The sequence below is a fragment of the Acanthaster planci genome, linkage group LG01 (genome assembly GCF_054643075.1).
Source record: "Acanthaster planci isolate LZ-2023a linkage group LG01, COTS_SCS, whole genome shotgun sequence".
Taxonomy (NCBI): Eukaryota; Metazoa; Echinodermata; class Asteroidea; order Valvatida; family Acanthasteridae; genus Acanthaster; species Acanthaster planci.
Window position 1 is genome coordinate 22,157,957 of NC_141777.1, and position 23,085 is coordinate 22,181,041.

Here is a 23,085-nt window from a genome sequence, read left to right on the forward strand (position 1 = left end):
ATTTTAGCGAGTGCTGATTGGTTCCCTTGGAAAGCCGAGGGAAAAATAAAGAACAAATTAAAACGCTGCTGCAAGATTCCCTAGACGTTAGTGCGAGCTGGCGCACAGTCTAATTGTAAGTCGTTAGGGGACACACTATGCACGGTGTCCGCTATCAAGCACTAACGTCTTGAAACCAAGACTACATCCAGGTGGAATGAACATGGATTTCTCTGTATTCATCCAGAACTGAATCGGCTTGCCCTAACGAAGGTACCCAGTTACCGAAAGCTCGGAAATTACATAATTTAGAACACTGTTTATATATTGACTGACACAAGCAACGATTTGTTAGCTCAATGTAGTATATCAGCCCACAGACAAGTATTATTCATTAATATCTCAGAGAGCCTCCCTATTCAACAACGTGCAATTTTGACCGTCTATTAGCATACGACAATCCCGCTGAGATGTGATATTCGCCCTCTCCATTGATCACGCGCCGGTACCTGGATACGAGACAGTATACTCCATCCCTATTGGTAACTAGTCTGTGTGCGATGAAGCACGCAGAACGCGCCACGTAAAAGGAAATTCTATTGGACAATTGGACAACATGCAAAAGGAATGCACCTTAAAATGAATGGAGGTGTTCGAGAAAATGAAAGTAAAATTCTAGAACAAAATTGCTGGAAATCCAACATACATGGAAATTAACTCGTTTTGCCACTCCGACTTAAAAGGTATTTATGAATGGGAATAAATATTATGCTTAGCCCGACGTTTAAGACCGGCTCAGGAGACTGAACGCTGATGATGCCCTCGCCTGCGGCTCAGGCACTGGTCGCGGCCATTCTCCTGAGCAAGTCTTAAACGCACGTTTAAAACCGGGCCAAGTACACATGTATTTCCTTATTAAAGCCGCTTACAATCTACACGTACTGATCGTTCTCCAATAAGCAGGAACATTCACATGAACATGGACATTTCTCCTAGTAATCCATCCAAGCTGTTGAGAGGCTGGCGGCCCCCAACTTTTTCGATTGGGGGCATGACCCCTCCATCTTTTGCAGATCCTGTAAAGTGGTGGGGCTCAATGGGTCAGCATATCAATGGCTGATGCCTGATGGTCCCACAACTCCCCCGCCCCCACTTTGAAAAACGTTCTGCCGCCGTTGCATTCAGGCTCCCAGGGCCAACTGCCACAGAAAGCCAAGACTGCCTACCTCCTCTTCAGGTATGGGCAACACTGGTCATAATTTTATAGTAACCCGCAATAAGCAATGACTGCATCCATGTCCACAAACTTTCAACCAACATGGACAAAGCATCTGATTATCACATCTACATGTACATATATGGTAACTGGTATTGCACAACGCCTTCAAAAAAATTACGTTTTCGTTTAGCACTTTACAAGCCCATGTTTTAAAAAAGCAAAACTAAACAGACTTTTCACAAGAACTATAATTCAAAGTTGGTGTCAAATTTTCACAAGAGATCACCCTAAACATTAACGTCTAGCAGAAATAAATATTACTTGGACATTTTTTCTGCAACTGCGTACTCTCCTTCAATGTATGGAAACCCGTTTCCATTCTTATTTGGTTAAATTAAATGAAAATCACACTTTTAAACTTTAAAACTATCCATGTTTTCTGAGACAACTAAGGGCGCTGTCGATGTAATGTCATCCAGACAAGACACAGCGCAGTGCACAGATTCTTACCCAGAATTTACTAATTGAAAACATTTCTGAGGAAGGGATCGGTGTTTGCCTATTGCTATGCAAATAGTTTTACATGTACTATTAATAAGTAATGATGAGAACAATTAGTCCGACACAATCCGCAAACACGCAGAACTTTTGTGCCCAAAAAATGTAACGTTCAGACTTTTTTTCTGAATTGACATCACAGCTCTGCTCATGAATATGAAGATACTCGTCAACATAAAAAGTAAAACATCCTATTGACCTACATATACATACAATGAAAAAGTTTGAAATAAGGTTAAATGAGACACAAGGGAGCAATTTGGATGTTTATATCAAAACAAATTCATCGCTATTTTCAATAAGTGACAAAAAAATCAAAACTTTGCCAAAAGGATATTCTGAGATAAACACGTTTTAAAATACCATCCATTTCAATACCAATTTTCGATCACTTTTATGTTAAGGACTGAGGAATTTGTACAAAGTCACGATATGTAAGATTTGGAGAATGCTAATACATGTACACCATCGTTCGTACGCATTAGTGAAAACACACGGCGACTCGTGCGGAGATTGTGTATACATGTACATGTATTGTCTACATTTTTGTCCTACTAACGAAAGAACATTTTATCACTCCGTAAAAACAGAAAAACACAGCGATCAAGCTCTTTGTTGTTTGCTTCCAGTTACTAGGAAAGTAATGTAAATTCGGAAATGTACATTTACTGAGCAATTCTCACATCACCCCATTATACATGTTTTTATGCCCCAAGCCAGAGGCAACAAGTACAGGTAAACCTGTCACTGTTTGAACAGTGTTTTATCAAACTAGGGGCCTTGCTTGTTTCACGCATATTCGGATCGTGATCACTGATCATGATCTGCCCTTGGTTCACTGGAATCAGAACCCGGCAAATGGATAGCGCGAACCAACTACGGGATCACTGATGACGATGCAGATCCGTGTGAAACAAACAGGCCCTGAATCAAACAAGCCACACAACCTTGGAGTTGAGGGGCATTCAAAGACCAAAGAAAAATTCAACCCATTCATTTGTTTTGGAAAACAGGGAGGGTGGGTCATCAATCACACTACAAAAGGAAATTTTCGCAACATACATGTACAGGTTCATTACGTAATACATACATGTACATGTATACATGTAGTTTAAGTTTCCTAAAGCTGTAGTCCGCAGTACATGTATATGTACCTGTATGTATGTAACTTTTTTCCATTTAGGCCTATGTCACCTCAATGAAGAGCATTACATGCACATGGCTCAACTCAACAAGCATGTTGAAACAGATCCCAGTGTATTTGAAAGGCAGGTGACAAGATTACAAGGAGGTACATGTACATGTATATGTAGTGTCACTCACTATGCCACTCAAATTATACTTCCTCTTTACAGTTTCTAGGACCACATTTACATCTGAATTTGATTAACCATGTACATGCACATCAGCTGCTTCCCCCATCCCAAAAATATTAACTATTTTTCTCTGCCTGAAGAAGAAAAATCTCCAATAAAACTTGCATTTTGCATTTAAAAGCAATTGCGTACAGTACCTAAAATCCTTCATTTCCACTCAAACCCCATTCTGGACCCCAAAGTACAGTTATTAATATCTTTATATACAGTTATACGGGTGACAGATCAATATCCAATTGTGGTAAAAGTTACTGCTGTACAAGCAAAACCATTCATTTTCAAAAGAGGCAATGTTAACACATTTTCAAAAACCACGAACAGTATCTCTTCCTTGTTACTGTCTAGAATACTTGTACATACATGTATACGCGAAATGTACATAAACATTTGTACATGTGCGTGCATGTACATCATACGACATCTGTGCGGTAAATCTGAGAGTGATGGTAACCTTTCAGGTGTTACTCTGGCGACTGCTGCCTTTCAAATGAGTGTGACAAAGAGTCAAGTCAGCATAAAAGAACTGAGGTAAAGTAAGGTGGATTTCCCTTCAAACGGGATTAACTATGATGCACCACAGTCTCTCAATATAATGTCCCTCCTCGGGATTAGGGTGGAAGTCAACAAAGCGCATTAGTTTCTCATAAAAACTTTTTGGACGCTTCCGGATATTGTCCCTCGTGCCCGAAAAGCAACCCTTTAAGCATCTAGGCAAGGAGGGTGGATGTGGCGTGTTAAACATGGCAGTATACACATCGCTCAGAGTAATGTTGGACTTTCGAAGAACTCCCGACTTCAGATCTTGTGGCATACTGCCTGTGTATCTCAGACCACTCCAATCTTTGGTTCTTCCTGCTGCCCTACAGAATTGGTTCCTTAAAGCATTATTGACATAATCCATTGGATTTGGAAAGCAGAAGCCTCCGTCTTTTCGAGGCCCGTGCCCCTGAAGAAACACTGTTATATTTGCAAGGTTATCATAATTGGTTATGATGTGGTGGAGATAGGTGTGTGATTCCCGACCCAGGTTGGGCAGTGTTTCCCACTTTATGACTGGAAAAGGTGGTTCCATGTTTGGTCCTTTGTGATAAATGTGACTGTGGTTCGCAAATGGCTTCAGCCAGTCCAGATTCTCATTATAGTGTGCAATGACAAACTCATAGCTCAAGGGTTGCTGCAGGAATCTGCCTGTGTTCTTGCGCGTATTCACGAGGTTTGGATCTGGATACGTTTCCTCTGGTATTCCCCGCACTATTCTGTCCACGATCTCCACTCCCTGCATGAATGAATGGTCTTGGTTGGCAACCTCATACCGCCAACCACCAAAACGACCACGGGAGTAGATGCTCTGTGCCCCTAACCATGGCTGGACAATGCTTAAGATCTTTTCCCTGTTCAGGTGAGGGACTGGATAGCCATGGTCTAGTCGTCGGTAGTATTTTGAAACTACAATGTCAGAAGTGATAAATCCATAAGTTATCAGTGCCTCTACAGTGGCTGCAACAACGCTTTTCTTCGTCCAGTATTTTGGATTGATCGCGTCCTTCGGCTCTGCTGCCTCGCACATAAGTGACCAATAAGCGCCCGGCTTTGGCACGTGATCATCAGAATAGTTTGAAAACACTGTGACCCGGTAGAATGGTGAATCAGAGTCTGGGAAGTACATCCAAGACTTGTCAGACAGAAACTTGGGAGGCTGGCCCAAAAGCCCAATGCCTATGACGTGAGTATGGGAGTACACCAGTCCTGAGACAAGTTCTTTCATCTGACCCAGTGATATATCCTTACCTTCCAGCATGTTAACAAACATGTCCAGTGGCTCAGTAGTTATGAGCGTGTCATACGACAGAGTGTACCTCCTCCTGTCATCTCCTCTGTTCTTGAGAAACAATCTTTTCGAGTCCAGGTCCACTCCTGTCACCTCTGTTCGAAACTGAAACCACTCTTGAGGGAGTAAACTGGCAACTCCTTGCCATATGCCCCCTGTGCCATTGTATCTGGGAAATCGGAAGAACCTATTAGGTCCCCATCCTGAATCCTCCAACCGGCTTCCGTTGTCATAAGCTGCTATCTTGGCCTTGATTTTGTTGATATCAGGGACAGCAACACGTTCCCCCACCCAAACCGTGTTCATCTCGGTGGTATCGACAGTCCAGACTTTCTTGTTATACTTCCGCATGAATACGTTACACAGACCAGTCCCAAATTTCTGTTGCAGCCACTCATCAAAATTTGCAGGTTTTTCTTTGCTCGGGTTACGGGTGATCTCTTCCAAGCCCACAAGACATTTCTGTTGGTCAGTCTTGTCCATCACTTCAATGTTGTTTTGGACGGGGTAAGAAATGAACCTCCTTTTGCCATCAGAACCCATCATGAAAGCATATGCCGCCCGCACTCGCTGGTTCCAGTGTGCCACAGCCCGGTCCAGTGTCTTATCAAAGTAATCGTAATGGGAGAAGACCACATGGCCTCCCATGTCCCAAAGAAAGCCCTTTTTGTCCCGCTCTGATGAAGCAAGCCCACCTGGTTTGTCCTGCTGCTCTATAATAGTCACCTTGGTGTTAAAATATTTCCCCTGAAGCTCATGGAGTCGCTGGGCTGCTCCAAGTGAGGTGGGACCTGAACCAATGATGACGATGCGGTGTTCCTTCTCACCAGCATTACTGTTGGGATGTGTCACTGATTCTAGCACCGGATGAAAGTCTTTGAAAACAAAACAAACATACACAAAAATCATAAATGTCAGGTTCCTGAAGAAAAATCATTCAGGGCTCAATGACCACTAAAAATCTAGCATGGCTTGTAATATTCGGTGCTGTAACTAAACCCTTTTTCTTCTAAGCACTGTCGATATATCAATATTATCGATATGGGTTTGATATCGATATCGCCGATGTTAGTTATTTGGTAATATTGATGTATCGAAAATATCCGATTTTTCAGAAAAATCGAATATCGAAACTTTGAAAACATCGTTATTGATAGGCTCGCACTTGCTTCTCAGCTTGCCAAAAAACAAAAAAATTAACGGATACATTTCTAGAAACCTCAAATGTGAATGCAACAGCAAAACATCATCAAAACAGCGAATCATAGTATCACAAGAAGGTGCACTGCAGTCAGACAAGAAAAGGCACTATTCAACATGGCAACGAAGGGTTCGGCAGTTGATTTCACAATACCGAACGACCGCTGTACTGAAAATTTAGCTTGGACCCTGTCGTGTTTGTTATAGTGGTGCTCCACTGTATATCGACCAAGACACAATATCGACGGTGCCTACAATGTATTTTCTACTACCACTATATGTCCATTGTATCCGTGTAATGTAATGTACATGTAGCTGTACATGTACATGTACACGTAAATGTATGTAAACATAAACACATATACGCACATGTACCTGTACCAGCCGCCGGGGTGGGGGGTGCTGAGGGGACTTGTGCCCCCCCCACAATTCCCGGTGGCCCCCCCACTGAAAACAAAAATGGATGAATAGATATACACTGTATTGAACAAGGCTAACAAAACTTGCCCCCAAAAACACACCATTGAAAGCTGGTGCCCTCCCAAGATGCTGGTGCCCCCTTTGTGCCCCCCAGTAAAATCCTAGCTACACCACTGACCAATACAAGCAGACAAGTTACATGTACAGTGTATTTTTCCTCTTCAAGTTTTCCCAAGTGAAGTCCAGACACAAGTCATTTTCCCCAAAGTCAAGTCTTTACCAGTCAACTTGTCCCAAGTTAAGTCCTAAATCATTTTTTCCCAAGCATTTCATTTTCATGTTTTCTGACCTCATACAGGTACACTGTACATGTAATAAGCCTGACACTGCAGCACATGCAGGCCCTCTCAACCTGTACACTTTTTCTGGCATCACATGTAAAGAGTATGGTTTAAATCCTCGTCTTCTTTTCTGTATTTTGGAAATATTAAAATACATGTACAGTGTACATGTATGTTACCGGTACATGTCTGATAAAATAGGCAGACAGTTCAGACCAGTTTTTCTATTACATGTACATGTGTGTGTACATGTACATGTACATCCTACGTACAGTTAGGTTTCATCATCAATAAAGTGCATGTACATGTACAGTATATGTCAGAAAAAGTGTGCAAGAAGGTTTACTACACCTACAGTATGTCAACCACAAGGTCAGAAAAAAATGAAACTGGATTTTAAGGAAAATGATATCATCCTTCATAACAAGTTCAGTTTCATCAATAAATTACACTGTCATGTAGCATGTAAGTGTACATTAGACTATTAAACATCTTCCATCAGTTAAAGTTCTGACAAAATAGTTACAAGAAACTGACCATCTCACAGACACAGATGTTTTGAAAAGGTTAATTTTACCTGAATGCAACATTTACCGCACACCGTACTGGTACATGTACAGTACATGTAAACTGTATTGAGTACTGGTATATGTGGTTAAACCAAACGTTACATGAAAATGATCTACATTTTTCACGCGGTTCAAAGTGAAGGCAATAATTTATTCCAGTAGCATTAGAACTGTAGGGTCCTTAAGGATGTCTGATGATCCAAGGCAAAATGTATTATGCATCAGTATGCATATCTGGGTACATGTGCCAGTTCGTGTAAACAATGTACATGTATGAATTATTATTGGTGGGACCAGTGTAAATGTACTTTTTGGCCATTTTCACTTGGTTATTATAGTTCTAGCCATTTTCTGAACAGAACATGAGTTGCCATAAGTACATGTATGTATAAGAGTACACATCCAAAAGGTACCCGGTACCTGTAAATAGCCATCTTCCTCAGGCTAGACTGGTTTTTGGGTGAGCAGGAAGGCTTTCAACAACTGATCTTTTGTGAAATCTTAGTACAAAATTTACCGTACTTACTATTTTTCAAAACAGAAATGAAAATATGACAAATTGAGTTAATTTAGCAGTGGAATCATCCGTTAAATAATATCAATATGGGTATATTTTGCCATGGTCCCATCACTTACTAATAACAGCACCTACATGCAACGTACATGTACCCCATGTATCTGTACATAAATGAAAAACATGTACATGTACATTGTACTAAGGTTCTGATCCAGTGGGCTGCAATGTTTTTTAACCCTGGAATCACAGTAAAGGTACTGGTATTATCCTTTATTGTTTTAAACTGAATTCATCATGTACATGTTCAACGCAGGCATTACCATCATGACCATGAGTTCTGTTCTCAGAATTTTGTTTTTTGTCTTTTTTTTTGTGGAAGGCGGAGTAGAAGCCTGGCAGACACTGCAATGACTTAGAAATTCTATCCCATGAATGTGAGTTCGTGATGGAATGAGAAACAGACTTTTCAAACACTGTCAACAAGTAAAATTTCTCATTCCAAAATTGAAACATGTTCATCTATCATGACAGTTCAATGCACCTGTACATTAGTAATAGTTCACGGTCAAATCCGTGAAATGACAAAGGAAGGAAACATGGAGTAGGGCAACTCTGTTCCTCCATAAATACACACACACCCAAGTGTGTATTTGCCTGCAACTGGGGACCCCCTATTGTTCCTCTTTTGTTTGTACTTTTTTAGTACTTTTTAGAAGACCATCCATATGTTTTGTACACAGTTGTCAATCGGGGACCCTCTGTCAATCGGGGACCTTATTGTCCTCTATTGTTCAGGGTCCCCAATTGAATGCAGAAACAAACTCACCCACCCACACACACAATACAAATGTCTTAAATTAATAAATGTCTACCAATAAAACTTGAATGAGATATGAAACCGGTACAAACAAATGAGAAATGGCCACTGTCTATTAATACAAACTCAAACTTAATAAATTATCAAACAGATCCACACACAATGGCAATTACTCAGTGATTCACAAGGTTACTGTTGCCAATGTAGATGTATCCATTAGAAGCACCTCAAACAGGTACATGTTCCATTTGTACTGGAACAGCCAGACCATGATGACTGCAATAAACATGATAAAACTGGTTATGAATACCTGCCTTATACATGTACAAGTACACATGTACATGTACAACGTATCCTCCGCTGGTGAAAGTGGAGTACCGATATGACAATAATGACTATACTACATGTACACGTGAACAGTAAATGTACATGTACGTGTATGTCATGCCAGTCTGGTTTTTAAACCATTCAGCTTTTCAGGTATTGGCAAATAATAACACTATGCAAAGATTAATGACGCTGGGTTGAGAAAATTCCAAGACACTTCATTAGGACATGTTCCAGAATGGGTAGGAATCTTCCTCCCATTTTGATCACACTTGGCAGCTCCACGTACCGGTACATGTGAATACATGCATCCGTGTATGTAATGGACCAAGAGATTCTCTGAAACAAAAATAGTCCAATTTTTGATCTGGGAATCAGACTGCAGAAGATTGTGAACACCCAATGATATCCATGCAACCAAATTGTCTGCAAAATAAGTAATCAATGATACAAGAGTCGAAGACATCTTAGAGCACCACACTATCAATATATGTACATGTAGATAACACTCAGTGCAAATTACAGTACATGTACATGTTTGAATCTACATACATGTGCCCATACATATGTGTACGTACATGTAGCAAGGCATTTCCTTTTTAGTTTTTCTCTGTCATCACGTACGTAAATTCACCACACGTAAATGTACACTCTATGTTTCTACACTGCAATGCTCACTTTCTTGTACAGAACATGTGTAAATGCAGGTCTGTATTCTTAGGATTACCGTATTGTTTGTGAATTGTGTGGAAAGCCTGCCCTGTTGATCGGGCATCTGTGAAACCTTATACACATAAACTCATACCTTTACTTGTGAGGTGAATTAAACAGTTGTAGAATGTTTGCAGTTGCTCCGCCGTTTACATGTTCTTCATTATAACTTTCCCAGCATTGATGTTTGGGCACATCTGGCTTTTCAGTATTCAATTTACTGATGCGTACTATTGTACATGTGTTTTCAATTTCACAATTTTATTTACTGATGGTATCAGTACGTATGCACTTTCAGTTTTACTTTCTTGCATCTGTTTTCTGTTCATACAAGTTTGCATTTCATACAATCAATAATGTAGTAGGTTCTCTGGCTGCACACGTTAACTTTGTTTTATTCCGTTGCCATCCTTGACTGTTAAACCTACTACGTGTAAAGTTAAACCTGCTACGAACTGTATTTTGGAATTTGTATTGTGAGGATACCCAGGATATGTAGCCCCTTGTACATGTACATGTACGGATACATGTATGTAATTTGTACAACTGTAATTTGGCTGAAAAAAAGAATGACATAAATAATTTTGGCTTATTTTACACTCTTAATATGTACAGGAACTATTGGGAGGGCAAATGCATGACATTAAATGCATTTGCAGAGCACCCAAGTGGTAGAGGTCTTTAGGCCTACTTTATACAAATATTAATGGAATTTTGTTTCATGGAACAGAACATTTCATTGGTCACCTCATGAAATTATTCCTACCCCTGCATGCAAGTGAAAAATTCATTATCCCCTCTTCTGTAAGGAAGTCGATTAACGGTCCTCACATATTGACATCCCTCATTTGCAGAACACATTTGTGTACATGTAATATTAGAGTGGGTCCCTACTTTCTTTTCCTCTTGTGAATGAAATTGCCAGAACGTGAAATGGGAACTGAAACAAGTTAATGTACGGTAAGTGAAAGGAAGTTCTATTCAACAGGTGCCATTGAATAGAACGAATAATCAATGGCACGTGATCAACCATCCAACAATTACATGTAGATGACCGGATACATGTATATGCATGTATTGCACAATGAATAATGAGGTATAAGGGCATGTCAGTGTTAGCTGTGATGTACACATACAGTAGTTGTACCAGTACAAGTTCCGGGTAAATGTGCATGTATTGCCTTCACATTTGGCATTTGGCCTTCTCCAAATGTCTCATCTAAGCGCCTGTCCACCTGTTCAGGAAAGGCATTTTCTGCTTGAGTACAGAATTTATCAAATAATTTGTCATACAAACCTTTAAAACTGCTTAACAAAATTAACTCTTGAAGTTCCAGGCATTGAATACAACAGAAATATTGGCTCATACTGCACCTAGGGGTATCAGTTTTACAAATATTGCTCGGAGTGGACAGACACTTTTTAACATTGCCTGGGAAAGGAAAGGCAGATACATGTACATGAGTATGTTGATCCTACATATAAATGAAACATTTATTTCATATTTAGAAGTTCACAAAAGTCTAGTGTTACCATCACTCCTAGAGTGTCTTTTTGGATTCAAACACATCTCAAGTATGCAAGTCAAATTTATACATGCAGTATTTTGCCGGCCTCGGCTGCATTGCAGTACTTCATGCAGCCAGCTACCTGTTGAGGTAAGGGGGTGCACAGCTACAGGCATGTACATGTACATGTGCGTTGACAGTGTCTTCTTTGATGCATACCGGTACATGTACATACATGTACCGGTACTAGTGTACTACATGTACTAATACAAATGAAAGGTAACTGTGTGAAAAGGCATGAATATCTTTTCCCACGTGTGGGAAAATATGTGAAAATTTTTCCCACTTGTGAACATTTTTCCTACTTTAAAAAAGAGTGCGAAAATTTTTCCAGCTTGCGAAATACATGCAAGTTGTGAAAAATTTACCACTGAGGGGAAAATTGTTCACAATATGTGAAATGAATATACATGTACATTTTGCCGGATTGGAAGAATTGTGAAACTTTCCAGCTCTGAGAGTACCTTTCAACTGCAATGTAATGTATACGTACATGTACATAGACGTACATGTAAGAAAATACCACTAATAATTATGCAAGACTTGCAGCGAAGAGGACATAACCTCCTCCCAAGGGGTTACCTTATTTTTCAGGTACATGTAGTCCCCACAATTATCCTGTGTACAGTTACAAATACATGTACGTATTTGATGTTTAATTTCAAGGTGCGTACATATAGTACATGTACCTGATTTCATGTTTGCTAGGATAAAATTGCATGCCATGAGGAATTGACCCTGTGTTAATACCAGACATCACAGACTAAAACGAACACCAATTAAAAGTATGGTCAGGCACCAGACTGATACTCATGAACACGCAAACGATCTAATCCCCAGGTGAAAGCAGAAGGACATACTCAACACCACAGGGATGGTGACAATTGTAGTTGATGGCACCTAGCTACATGTACAAGTATATTTTACAAGCATGCTAAAATATTTTTCTAGCTGGGTTCGAATATCACTTGGTGGCTTTTTCATCCCAAAATATTAAAACCTTTTTTAAGTTTTGGTTATTGTACCCGTGAATTGACTCCAGCACTTAATTACCACATTTTGCTTTCCTAGACTTGTGGTTCTGGAGGATTGTTTTTAATAAAAAAAAATCTGAAACTGCATAAATTGGTCTGATTTCCATAATTCCATCTCATGAAGGTGAAGTCGCGACATACCTTTATGTCCCCCAAAACACTTACATAGTATCATGTAGTACATGTAGGACTACTGTGCATTTTTATTGCTCATCCAGCAAACTATCATTTTGCTAAATTCAACCGGTGCCGTCAAAACACAGAGCATATATGTATACTGCCTTCTTGACAATAGCTTTGCTTACACCTTTTTTGTTGTCGTGGAGGGCACATTGCATTACACTGACATGACTGAGGCCTGGTAGGCTAGTGTGCTACTGGTAACTGTATAGAGAACAGGTCAACATGTACACGCATGGTACCAACAACCAATTCATATGGTTTGGTCAACCAGTCTTTGTGATTTGGAAATTGCAGGCGTTCAAAAAACGCACTCCTGGACATTTCCAGGCGTGCAGTTTTTCTTCGAGTGTGATTTTGAAAAATGAATCAAAACATTGGGTCAATCAAGACATAGTAAAATACAAATATAAAATTGGATCGACATTACATATATATTAAAACAATCAACAAAACAAACAAAAAAACAAAAAATAGTGCAACAGTTTCAGATCACACCCGCTTACTTCAAGCAAACTTGAAGAGGTACCGGTACATGTACATCCAATATACAGTATGTAAAAAAGAATCAAAGTTTTATGATGGTCATAAAATCATGCCCTTCTATAAAAGCAGATTTGACAGACCATGCAGAACTCAGACCTGAGACAAGATCACTCCAATTCTCCATTAAATTTTCCCACTAAATCTCCTGATTTTCCTGAGGTTTCTTTTCACCAGATCTCTTTCCTGTGAGCTTGGTGAGTTACATGTACATGTATTTCCACTCATAAAAAAAGATTTAATTGGGAAACATTAGGACGTTTAATTGTCTGCACAGAAAGATCTGCTGTGATCCACGCTGGCGCGAGTCTCCATGGCTTTCATGCACTATGTGGTGCATCACAATTGACTGGTCTGGTCCCAGTCTAAAACTTCAAAGGCTGTGTGACGTTGGCGTGCTGAGTGATTGTACACTGACAAAGCTGTCGCACTCAACTGTTTCGCTGAGAGAATCAAACATGATTCTGTAATCACTAACTTTTAGCTGAGGTAGGCCTAATGTTTGATTTTTTTGTTTAATTTTTCTCACAAATTGCGAAGTATAATTTAAAGTAAACTCATGCGACCAGTTGGTCGCCATCCGAGTTGGCCATGTTGGCGCATATGAGTTCACACGCATACAAGTTGACAAGCATTCTCATGATGCTGCATACATGTACATAAGTAGTAAGATTATGTGGGTCTTGTGGGCACCCCCATTTAAGTAATCTAGCCCACCCAGGGGCATGTGCACAGCAACCTCCCGCTTTGTTCTCTGACCCTGTTCCCGCCACTGTCCCTGACGTTGCCACGAAAACTAACTTTGGAGCTGTCAAGCTGGTCCGTTCTAGTTGGATAATCTACAACAGGGTACTTTTCTATTCAGCTGAATCCCTGCCCGTGTACCGACCCTTTGGAGGCTGCCCAGGTTGGACGCTGGGCGAGTTAAGACACCCCCTCCAAAACACTACATACATGTACATGTACACGTACGGGTGCCTCTACCCGAGTCCTAGGAGTGGCATGTGCCCACACCATAACCATGTTATAGGAACTCTTCAAGACGTACACAGGCATTCAGGTTTATCCTATTGAGCTACTGCTAAATTGAAGGTGGTATTTACTAAATAAATATAGGCCTACATTTGGAAAAACATCCTGGCAAAATAGCTTTGAAAAACTTTTGCCGTTCCCGGCAAAATATGCACTTCCGTAAGTTAAACTTCCCGTAAAATAGCCATTACTGTACTGTACGAAAAACAACACATCTTTTATGTAGAATTCATCGTATCATGCATAGGCCTAGGCCTACATAGCCTATTCGCTAAACCATCTTTTTACCCTGGATTACATGTACATGCTTGGCCCATATGGCCACAACTTGTCAGCAAGCCTACTCACATTTCATGGGAGATTCGCTGAAGTGCAAATACGCGAGGACAGTCATCAATGTAAAGATCAATGCTACTGCGACCACTTTCCGAGACAGAGTGGCCATAATTTTTCCTCTTTTTTCCGATAAACCCACTCAGAAAAATGTCCTCAATACATACAAAATGTAATGCGAGATGAGTCAAACTACAATTTAACCCGTGGCAGAAACTCCGAAGTCATAGTTAGAACTGTGATCTACCAGTACAGCTTCGCTAATGCTCGCCGTGCAGCTCATATTAAAATTCACTGTGCATATGGCAATGAACGTTAAACGTGATCTGCATACACCAGGCTGAAAGTGGCACGAAATTCGGGCCGGATTTTCGGCCAGCCTGATTTTCGGCTGGACGCTATTTTTACGGCTACAAGCAATCCTACACGTAACCGGCTAGAAATTCTACGGAGGCCGATCAAGACATAGCAGAAAGAGCCCATAAACGTCTACAAGTTACAGAAAAAAGCAATGTCAAATAAATCCTTCCCTGTAATGCATCTTAGCTGTGAAATAACTTGAACAACTGAGACTTTTTTCACCAACAGGAAACACGGACGGAATGTGTACGAAAAAACACAAAGCCTTCATGCAAAATGGATGAGGGCGCTAGTGCAGATAATGATGGCCCCGAAATAATACCTTCGCGAACGGGTTCGCAATTTGTATACTGTCAATTTCTCTTCTATTAAGGAAGTTGGAGGCATATGAACTCGGCCATTTCTAAAGAAGCATGGAATTTAATGGCAGAAATATAAAAGAGTGCTGGACCTTATTTAGAGAGTGTAAAATGCGAAAAAGAAAAAATCAAAATCGCTCTATAATGTTGATTTGAGGGGTCAGCGCACCCGATTAGGAACAAAGACTGGAAAATCGGTTTCTGGACGGATGTCCGTTTTCAAATGATTTTGTACCATCCTAGATTTCAAAAAAGTGTGATTTTCTCTTAAGGAATGTGTAGGGGGTACCCCAAGGCACACTTAATTAGTGCCCGGAATAATTCGGCCCACAGGCTATCTCAGCCCAATTGATTTCAGGAGTCAGCGCACCCGATGAGGAACAAAGACTGGAAAATCGGTTTCTGGACGGATGTCCGTTTTCAAATGATTTTTTGCCATCCTAGATTTCAAAAAAGTGTGATTTTTTTGAAAGCGATTTTCCCCGTCTTTGTTCCTAATCGGGTGCGCTGACTCCTGAAATCAATTGGGCTGAGACAGCCTGTGGGCCGAATCATTCGGGGCGCTAATTAAGTGTGCCCAGGGGTACCCCCTACACATTCCTTAAGAGAAAATCACACTTTTTTAAAATCTAGGATGGTACAAAATCATTTGAAAACGGACATCAGCCCAGAAAGCGATTTTCCCCGTCTTTGTTCCTATTCGGGTGCGCTGACTCCTGAAATCAATTGGGCTGAGACAGCCTGTGGGCCGAATCATTGGTGCGCTATATAAGTGTGCCCAGGGGTACCCCCTACACATTCCTTAAGAGAAAATCACACTTTTTTGAAATCTAGGATGGTACAAAATCATTTGAAAACGGACATCCGTCCAGAAACCGATTTTCCAGTCTTTGTTCCTAATCGGGTGCGCTGCCACACCTGAAATCAATATTATAGAGCGATTTCGATTTTTGCTTTTTCGCATTTCACACTCTCTAAATAAGGTCCAGCACTCTTTTATATTTCTGCCATTAAATTCCATGCTTCTTTAGAAATGGCCGAGTTCATATGCCTCCAACTTCCTTAATAGAAGAGAAATTGACAGTATACAAATTGCGAACCCGTTCGCGAAGGTATTATTTCGGGGCCATCATTGTCTGCACTAGCGCCCTCATCATTTTGCATGAAGGCTTTGTGTTTTTTCGTACACATTCCGTCCGTGTTTCCTGTTGGTGAAAAAAGTCTCAGTTGTTCAAGTTGTTTCACAGCTAAGATACATTACAGGGAAGGATTTATTTGACATTGCTTTTTTCTGTAACTTGTAGACGTTTATGGGCTCTTTCTGCTATGCCATGATCGGCCTCCGTAGAATTTCTAGCCGGTTACGTGAAGGGTTGCTTGCAGCCGTAAAGATAGCGTCCAGCCCAAAATCAGGCTGGCCGAAAATCCGGCCCGAATTTCGTGCCACTTTCAGCCTGGTGGCCAGTACAACCAGAGGAAAGAAAGATGGCGGCCCTCATAGTACATCGGGAAAACTAGCCGTTTCCAAGCAGATTCGGTGTTTCCCATACACAGTGGCAGGTGTTACAGTCTCTATGATGATATGATATGATAAAACCACTTTTTAATATGTAGAGGGTATTTTCAAGTTGTTGACGCTTTGTTGATGCTGTGCTTGTAAGTTGTACCCTTGTTCAAGTTGTTGACACATGGTCAGATGGTTGACCGTGTTGACGCTAAATTAGTGATGAGTCATGACCGCTATATCATGATATACCATGCCTATGCTATGGTTTACACATAGGCCTACGTACATGTACATGCTTGACCAACTTGAGGGTCCATTCCTTCATCCTAGTGCTAGCTGTAGTCTTGGTAAATTTTGACAATATTTGAGCAAGAAAACCAGAATCTTATCCAAGTTCAGCGAAAGATGACTGCATCATGCCATTTTGTTTCATGTCTTGTTACCAGACCCAGCCAATATTATGTGCTTATTCTGAATCCGAATCTCTTGTCTAGAGCTAGGTCTTCACTCCATTGGAAATGCGTGGAGACGCGTAGACAGTAGACCTAGCAGTAGCCCAGGAAGCCCGTTTCCGACATGGCCTGAATTTCATTTAAAAACTTCATCCAGGTCAAGGAACCAGACTACATTTGCTCTCGTCGCGTTAGAACCCTCCTTTAGTTTTACAGCACAAGTAGGCATGAGTGCTCACAGTCACTCTTGTGCATGTATTTTTTACATGGCACACAAATATGCACAGCTTCTGTGTGTACACAGGTGGTTGCCAGCACAAACTGACACAGGGTCTTTATTGCGGTCCTCTTCACTGCATTTGGTTTACTGCACAATTATGCACATGAAACAGTGAAGCACAGTTGTTGGGCAGCACAAAAGTGCAATCTGATATTCCCATGAGGGACTGTTGGTGCATCGCACAACACAACACAGCTGTGCTACTTTGAGGTGTTTACCAAGTGACCCAAAGAGTGACTTTGGGTCACTTGGGTCTCGCAAAGTAGCAGGTAGTAACTGATGAAAACAGCAACCATGGCAACGTACGGATTTACCAGTTGGTCAAAGGATCAGATTACACAATCATTTCTTTGATCAGTAGGTACGCGTGCGTTCGTTGCAGTTTTCATTGGTTGCTACCCACCATTTTGCAAAACTCCTGGGTGTCTGCGCCACCCCATAAGCATGATAAGACTTACATATCAACGTGAGACTTGCACCATGCACACGGTAGGGCCAAGGGTGTAGCGAAGGCAGTTGCTTTGTGGTGGCCTGTGTGCCCATGGTGCCAGAATCAATTGGCCAACTTGTAACTTGAGCTTGTACTGTCGTGTGAAATGGAAATTCGTGATAGGGGGGCCTATGCAACATTTCATGCTTCAGGGGAGATGCCAATGGACAACGTATCGTCCAAATGTTAGAAATGATTCCTATGTGTATATGTATGTAGGCCTACAGCTGGGGAAGGGTTTACGTGTATTTAATTTTTTTACGCAGTTACGGTGCCAAACATTGTCAAGGAGTTGTGTGTACAAGTAGAGGCCCAAACTTTTATATGATTGGTTTTCAGAAGACGCATTCATCTGTGAATGGCCTGCTGGTTGATGCTCCTGTCACAACACTTCTTCAAAGTGACTCCTATCTTAAGGTCATATGCCAGTACACCTGCTAGATGGTCTAAGTGGTGTGTCCCAGTGGCAGCTATGGCCACAAAGGCCACAGAGGATGCTTTCCGCCCACCAGTGTGTACCTTACCTGAGGCTGGAGGAATGCTGAACCGTGACCTCTTTGCAAAAACACTTCTTCTCCCGGCTATCCGTTTTAACAAGAAGCTGACTAGTGTTTGCCTACGGGCCTTAAAGTCGAAAGCACTGACCCGCAAGCCGTTCTTGAGAAATAATCCAAGCAACCCTGATGAGAAAGTCCTTCTCCTGAACCCAGAGGTCGTCTCATCAGGTGATGTCTTGTCACTGGGAGAGGCGGGTGCCGGCTTTCTCAAGGAGCATAGCTTGGAGGGTAAATTTGGCGAGTACCAGCTGGAATTGAGGTACAGCGACTGGACAAGTGAGGAGGTCCTGCGGTCCTTGCTGCCCAAAGGTGTGGAGGTACCAACAGGCTTCAGTCGGATTGGTCACATTGCTCACTTGAACCTCAGACCAGAGCAGCTGAAGTACAAGCATGTTATTGGTAAGTTGTTTGCTACATGTACATGTATATGTATGCATGTGCACTATTCCTGTCTTTGGTTTTGAATCCATAGGTAGGTAGGTAGGTAATTTTGTGTACCTTTTTAATACCTAAAGTAAGTTGATAGGTGTTCTATGTTAACCCTAACTGCCATACTCCAACAGCAGGTTTTGTGAGGTTTTGGCAGGTTTGGTACTGTTCCTGAGGAACTTGTTCTTGAATTTTGTGAGACTTGGGATGAAAGGCCCAGGGAGATGGTGTTGGATTCTATGTGAGTTGGAACACATGCAGGTCACTGTGTGCAGTGTCTGCCTTGCTGTACCAATTGTTGGACTATGCTTGATTTTATCAGGTTTGGTACTGTTCAGTGCAAGTCATCCTATACTGCATAGACCCATCCATACCATATCACTCAAACTCCAACGGGCTCATTCTGTTGGAGTTTATCAGGTTTGGTACAGTGACCTGCATGTACAAGTACATAGACAAGTACATGAACCTGTTGGATTTTGTAAGATTCAATATGCTTTCTAGCGCAGGAGCCTAGGGGGTTAGGGTTAAAGTTACATTTGAGATGTCAGCCGGTGTAGCATAAAGGGTCAGTGAGTTTTGTATTTTGAGTTGAGTTTTACATAAAAGAGCCAAGCAAGGTTTTAATTGAGTTAACTTTCAAAAAACAGAAGATATGATATTAATTTTTGTACTGGTGGATGGATTCACAGTGACCAGGTGACGAACATTGATAGCGAATGACTTCCATCATCTTGGTCCAGCCACAGGAAAAAAGATCACCTGTGTGTTTGAACGTGCATGCCATGCTTTCAAGTTTTGCCCTGAGTGGATCAGAGGCCACTTCAGTTAGGCATGCTGATGAGGTGTAGTGAATCTATCATGTCTTAGGGATGTTTGAGGGTGCTCTGCATTGCAGTTACATGTACGCTGTATATCATATAATGTATTTGCACTTTTGGGACTCAGGTGTAACTATGTGCCGCTTTTGACTCTAGTCATTGCTCAGGTGCAGAGACTCCAATCAAGCTGAATCAGTTACCCAGTAGGACTCGGGTTGAAATCCTGTACATCACCAAAAACCTGTGACCTGAGTGTCAGCATGTGTAAAGGAAGCTATTGATGTGATAAGCCATTTTTAAATTCTAGTGTTTTTGTTTCTTTTCAGATTTTACTCTTGGAACCAAATAAAAATATTACTCTTGGAACCAAATGACAATATTTAAAAATTTGGCTCCACATCAGACAATTTGACTTAATTTTTATTTCAAATAACAAATAAGATTATAATTCTTGGTTTGCTCTGTTCTGATATTCTTATAAGTTTTCTTCTCATTTTTGTGCCTAAATTCAAAGGTGAAGTTCTTATGGACAAGAATCCAGGACTGAAAACTGTTGTGAATAAGACTGGAGAAATCAACAATGAGTTTCGCTTCTTCAGCATGGAGCTACTGGCTGGAGAGAATAACTTGATTGCCATGACAAAGGAGCATGGTAATTCCTTTGAATTTGACTTCTCCAAGGTCTACTGGAATCCGCGGCTCTCTACAGAGCATGCCAGGATTGTGGGCCTGCTGAACAGGGGCGATGTCGTGTACGATGTGTTTGCTGGGGTGGGGCCTTTTGCCGTGCCTGCCGCTAAGAAAGGGTGTAATGTCCTGGCAAATGATCTGAATCCGGAATCCTTTAAGTGGCTGCAGCGGAACATCAAATTGAACAAAATCGAGATGGGGTTAATAAAGGCCTACAACTTGGATGGCAGGGAGTTTATCAAAGAAGTCGTGCGCAAAGACTTGATTAAGAGGGCGGAGGAGTGGAACACGGAAAGCAATCCTGGCCAGAGGACCCACGTAGTCATGAACCTGCCCTCGCTGGCTATGGAATTTTTGGATGCTTTCCCGGACCTCTTGCGGAACGTTGCGCCAGGGGTCAGGGGTCGGATTGGGCTCCCCACCGTGCACTGCCATTGCTTCTCAAAAGAGGCGGATGCAGCCAGGGATGTGCGGCATCGCATCGAGGCTGTCCTGAGTCACAGCATCGAGGGCGCCCTCATCCACGACGTCAGGGATGTGGCACCAAATAAAGAGATGATGTGCGCATCATTTGAATTGCCAGGGGCCGTCGTATATGGAGACAGCACAGAAGGTACCATACACGTGAACTGTGGTCATTCATCAACAGAATTTTTATGCAGCCTACACATTCACATGTGCATATTTATATTTTGAACCGGGGGGTGGCTTTTGAGAAAATATCTGTGAGGATCACACACACATGTACATGAACATGTAAGACTTTTAAGGGCTTCACACAGACAGTGTCAGACAGTGTCTATTTGGTGCAGGCTCATTATTTTTTGCAGCCATAAAATTTCAACTTTATGGTTCTGCAAATACATTTACATTGTACATGTACCATAATGTATGGTTTGAGGATACTAAATCCATAATTTTCTGCAGTTAAACTATGCACGCAAATGTGCCATAGACTGTGAAGCACATACTTCTAGGAGAGGGCTTCAGTGTAGTTGCATTAATGACTTTTGACTGCTGTCCCTAAGCAACCATATTATACACTTGTTCATCCATTCCCAGATCACACGCACATTTAGCTGCCATGTCAATCTTTTGTTTCATCTCTTTTTGTCTCACAGATTCACAGGCAGCAATTAACGAACCACAAGCCAAGAAGTCCAGAACAGAATGAGAGGTTAACTCCCCACATGCAATCACTTTGGGCAGATAGTTGACATAACAAACGTACTGGATGATCAGACTCTTCTCTCCCCCCCCCCCCTTTTGTGGTGCAAAGTACAACCTCCTCTTTCCTGGGGAAAGCTCCGGAAAAAAAAAAAGAACAGAATTTTTGTGCAAATGTCCATTGTTTCCAGGAAGTACTGATATTGTGAGTTAATTAATTTGAAGGTGGGGTGCACCCAGCCTTTTACTGCGTTGATTGCTCTATGGTATGCACTAAAATTATGGATTTCAAAGAAAGGAATTCTTGACCATGTTCATCAATTTCATGTTCCATTTGTCAACAGCTCGGTGATTTTACATAGGGCAGAGTCAATTCGAATAATTTACTAGTCAAACACTAGTCATAATAATTCACTAGTCAATCTGTAATCGAACCAAATATCAGAATATTTAGTTGTACCAACCGGCAGAATGTGATGAACGAACCAAATACATGTACAATCAGTTGCCTTAAAACCCTCCTATGGTTTTACAGCACAAATATGCACGAGTGCCCACAGTCACTCTTTTGCAATGTGTTTTCTATATGGAACACAAACATGCACAGGTTCAGAGTGTACACAGTAGGCTGCCAGCGCAAAATGACTTGTGCTGATTTGTGCTGCATATGCACTGGCCAAAGGAAAAGCGAAATAGGTGTGTTGTTGTGTGCTGTGTATTCACTGCCATAATGAGTTGCTGGGATGGTTGTCTTTTGTGTTGTCTTTGAATTACCATGTGGAGTATGGGACAGTGCTGATGCTGGGGAAATACCGAAGAACCCTCTAGGGACCCACCCTGAACTAAACTGGGGCTAACTAACCTCTTCAAGTAAACAAGGCACACATACTGTTCATTTTTTGTTCATCTTTTATAACTTTTCTTTTGATCTATCTTTGTGTTTGTCATTTGTTTCAAACATTTACAGCTTCTCTTTTGATCTGTCTTTGTGTTTATCATTTTTTCGAACAAACATTTTATTTGCAACTTTTCTTTTGATCAATCTTGTTGTTGAGCATTTGTTTCAAACAAACATCTATTTGCAGCTTTTCTTTTGATCTATCTTTGTGTTTAGCATTTGTTTCAAACTAATATATGAGATTCAGATTTGATTTTTTTTAGTAGTTTTCCAAATGAAGCAAATCGTTACGTTTAGTTTCATGCAACTGTGTTTTTTGTTATTCTAATGTTTTTTCTGGTCAACGTTTAGTTTTCCTGGAGAAGCTGGGATTCGATTGTCCTTAAACTTAAGCTGAGTGAAACTCTAAGAAGCACCTATCCTTGCAGAGGTGGACGTTGCAGCTCCCACATCCAGTCCTTGTTCTAATAGGTTTGTTCTTTTTGGTCATCCATCCGCGCCTCCTGCATTGCACACACATCTT

The 23,085-nt window shown here is 41.2% G+C and overlaps 2 protein-coding genes across 3 annotated transcripts; one reads left to right on the forward strand and one right to left on the reverse strand.

The window, feature by feature from the left end:
- Positions 1–326: 326 nt before the first annotated feature.
- Positions 327–14,864, reverse strand: LOC110978385 (uncharacterized). Its single transcript, XM_022233340.2, has 2 exons — positions 14,568–14,864; positions 327–5,835 (listed from the first exon to the last, which is right to left on the reverse strand). Exons 1-2 carry the CDS (start codon positions 14,662–14,664, stop codon positions 3,683–3,685), a joined length of 2,250 nt encoding a protein of 749 aa, XP_022089032.2. The 5' UTR covers positions 14,665–14,864; the 3' UTR covers positions 327–3,682.
- Positions 14,865–16,709: 1,845 nt separating this feature from the next.
- On the forward strand, positions 16,710–22,865 carry trmt5 (tRNA methyltransferase 5). Of its 2 annotated transcripts, none has more exons than XM_022233436.2 (4): positions 16,710–16,927; positions 18,340–18,956; positions 20,322–21,110; positions 21,619–22,865. In XM_022233436.2, the coding sequence occupies exons 2-4, from the start codon at positions 18,359–18,361 to the stop codon at positions 21,669–21,671; spliced, it is 1,440 nt and encodes a 479-aa protein (XP_022089128.2). In that variant the 5' UTR covers positions 16,710–16,927; positions 18,340–18,358; the 3' UTR covers positions 21,672–22,865. The 2 variants fall into 2 exon arrangements, with proteins under 2 accessions (XP_022089128.2, XP_086997713.1); XM_087141587.1 differs by having other exon boundaries at positions 16,714–16,831.
- The last annotated feature ends 220 nt before the right edge of the window (positions 22,866–23,085 follow it).